The sequence below is a fragment of the Phaethon lepturus genome, unplaced genomic scaffold (genome assembly GCF_000687285.1).
Source record: "Phaethon lepturus isolate BGI_N335 unplaced genomic scaffold, ASM68728v1 scaffold18457, whole genome shotgun sequence".
NCBI classification, from domain to species: Eukaryota; Metazoa; Chordata; class Aves; order Phaethontiformes; family Phaethontidae; genus Phaethon; species Phaethon lepturus.
Genome location: NW_010551338.1, coordinates 1 through 1724, shown reverse-complemented (window position 1 = coordinate 1724; position 1724 = coordinate 1). Strand labels below are relative to the sequence as shown.

The 1724-nt window shown below is 45.6% G+C and overlaps 1 protein-coding gene across 1 annotated transcript in view; it reads left to right on the top strand.

Moving 5' to 3' along the window:
* The window catches only part of LOC104623715 (forkhead box protein P1-like), a gene marked incomplete at its 3' end in the record, with an annotated part of 21212 nt that extends 19899 nt beyond the window's left edge, over positions 1-1313 (top strand). The window contains exon 6 of the mRNA XM_010290883.1: positions 1203-1313. Within this exon, the coding sequence (XP_010289185.1) occupies positions 1203-1313 (111 nt within the window). The remainder of the gene's footprint in view (positions 1-1202) is intronic.
* Between the last annotated feature and the right edge of the window lie 411 nt (positions 1314-1724).

The following is a 1724-nucleotide window of genomic DNA, read 5'->3' as shown; positions in this document are numbered from 1 at the left end:
AAGAGCGGTGTTATTTTTTTATCATACGTCTCACAGCCTGGGAGTGGAAAAGAAACACCCTTGAAAATGCCATAAAAGTGGAGGAGAAGTTAGGTGATTTTTGTGTGACTGTTTTCTCTGCTGTTCAATAAAAACCGAGCAGTTAGTATGACAGCTGTTATATCATGTTATATCGTACTGCTAAGATATTGAGTAGCATTTAAAGTAAAACTCCACCATTAAGCTGTATAAACTTTATCCGTTTCACTATGGTTTAATGGAAAAAAATGAGTTCTCAATAAAATGACATCATTTTTCCCAGGTTGTAATGTTCACTTTACAACTGTTTTTCTTTAATTCAATTTATTTTACTTTTCTTTTTCTTGGCATCCTTTTTTTTTCTTGCAGTTTGGAGAGGGGGAAATCTCTTTCCGTACAGCAGCTAGGTACTGCTCGAACCTCTTTTCCCTTCTTCCCCCTCCCTCGACATCTTGTGCTAATCTGGAGCTCTATTTTTGTCCGTCAGACAAGGTTGTATTTTCCAAGTAGTGAGATGCGCATTGAAAGTTGGTAGTTGGGATTTGTGGCTCTACCTGCTGCACGTTGCGGGGGGGGAAGGAGCCTGAGGAAAATTTGTATTGCATCGCTTGCCGATGGAGCAACGTTTTTGTAATGCCGCGGGGTGTTTTCCCATATAGCTGGTGTTTTTAAGGTGGGAGGGCTGTAATTTCTTCTGTGTGATCAGGAAAGACATATACTATAAAGCGTATTCTTCTCGGTAAAATGATGGTATAAGCCCGGGCAGGGCAACTGCTAACATGTGTTGCAGTTCGTCGTTTTGGGCTGCGCGAATAAAGAAGATAACTATTCCTTTGGGAAGCGATCTCGGGAGCTGAGCAACAGATCCTCTAGCCAGCGAATTCTTTTTAACTGTAATTTTCCTTTTCGCCTGTGCTCAAAAATACCGTCGCGACGGACCCTTACGTACCGTTTCCGACACACAGCACCGTGTCCCCAGCGCAGGTGGTGCTAATATAGGACAGTCCCCATGGCACTTGTCGCCAGGAGTTGTACAGCTTGTTCCGTGTCTGCGTCCATATGGCAATCTGTCCCATTCACGGAAAGACACTGTAGCTGTGCCTGTGGGTGCTGTGGTCAATGTAGTGTAAAAAGTAGATTTTTAACTCTCGGCAACCTATGTTCCGCTGTTTGTTTTATTGTAGAATCCAATTTCGAACACGAGGGAAGCAAAAAAACGGGCTCTGAGCGAATTCCAGAACAATGGCGCTGGCTCCGGTTTCTGTTTGTCCTCGGAGCGCGTGGTTAGTCGGCAGGTGCGGCCGCCCCGCGCCGCTCGAAGGGACGCTTTACAGGAAGCCTTGCTCGGAAGAAACATTTTCCTCCTTGTTTATACTGTGAATTAACTCAGAAGTTGCAAAGCTGTAAACAGTGTTAGCTGGCCATACGTGTCACGCAAGTCTGGTTCTTATGACTTCTTTTTTTCTTCTTTTTTTTTCTTTTTTTTTTCCTCTTTTTTTTTTTTTTTTTTTTCCCCAGCGTTGCGTGGTTTGTCTTGGGCGTGCTGTACTGGGGAAGGACGCCGAGCCCCTCAGTACCCCGCACTGCGATGCTGCCCAGCCAGGAGCTGGGGCTGCCCCCGCGAGGGGCAAATGACAGCGAAGGGGCCCTCCCGAAAAGGAGGGCTGAAGCGTTAGCGTTGCTCAGAGGTTCAAATCTAAACAGGT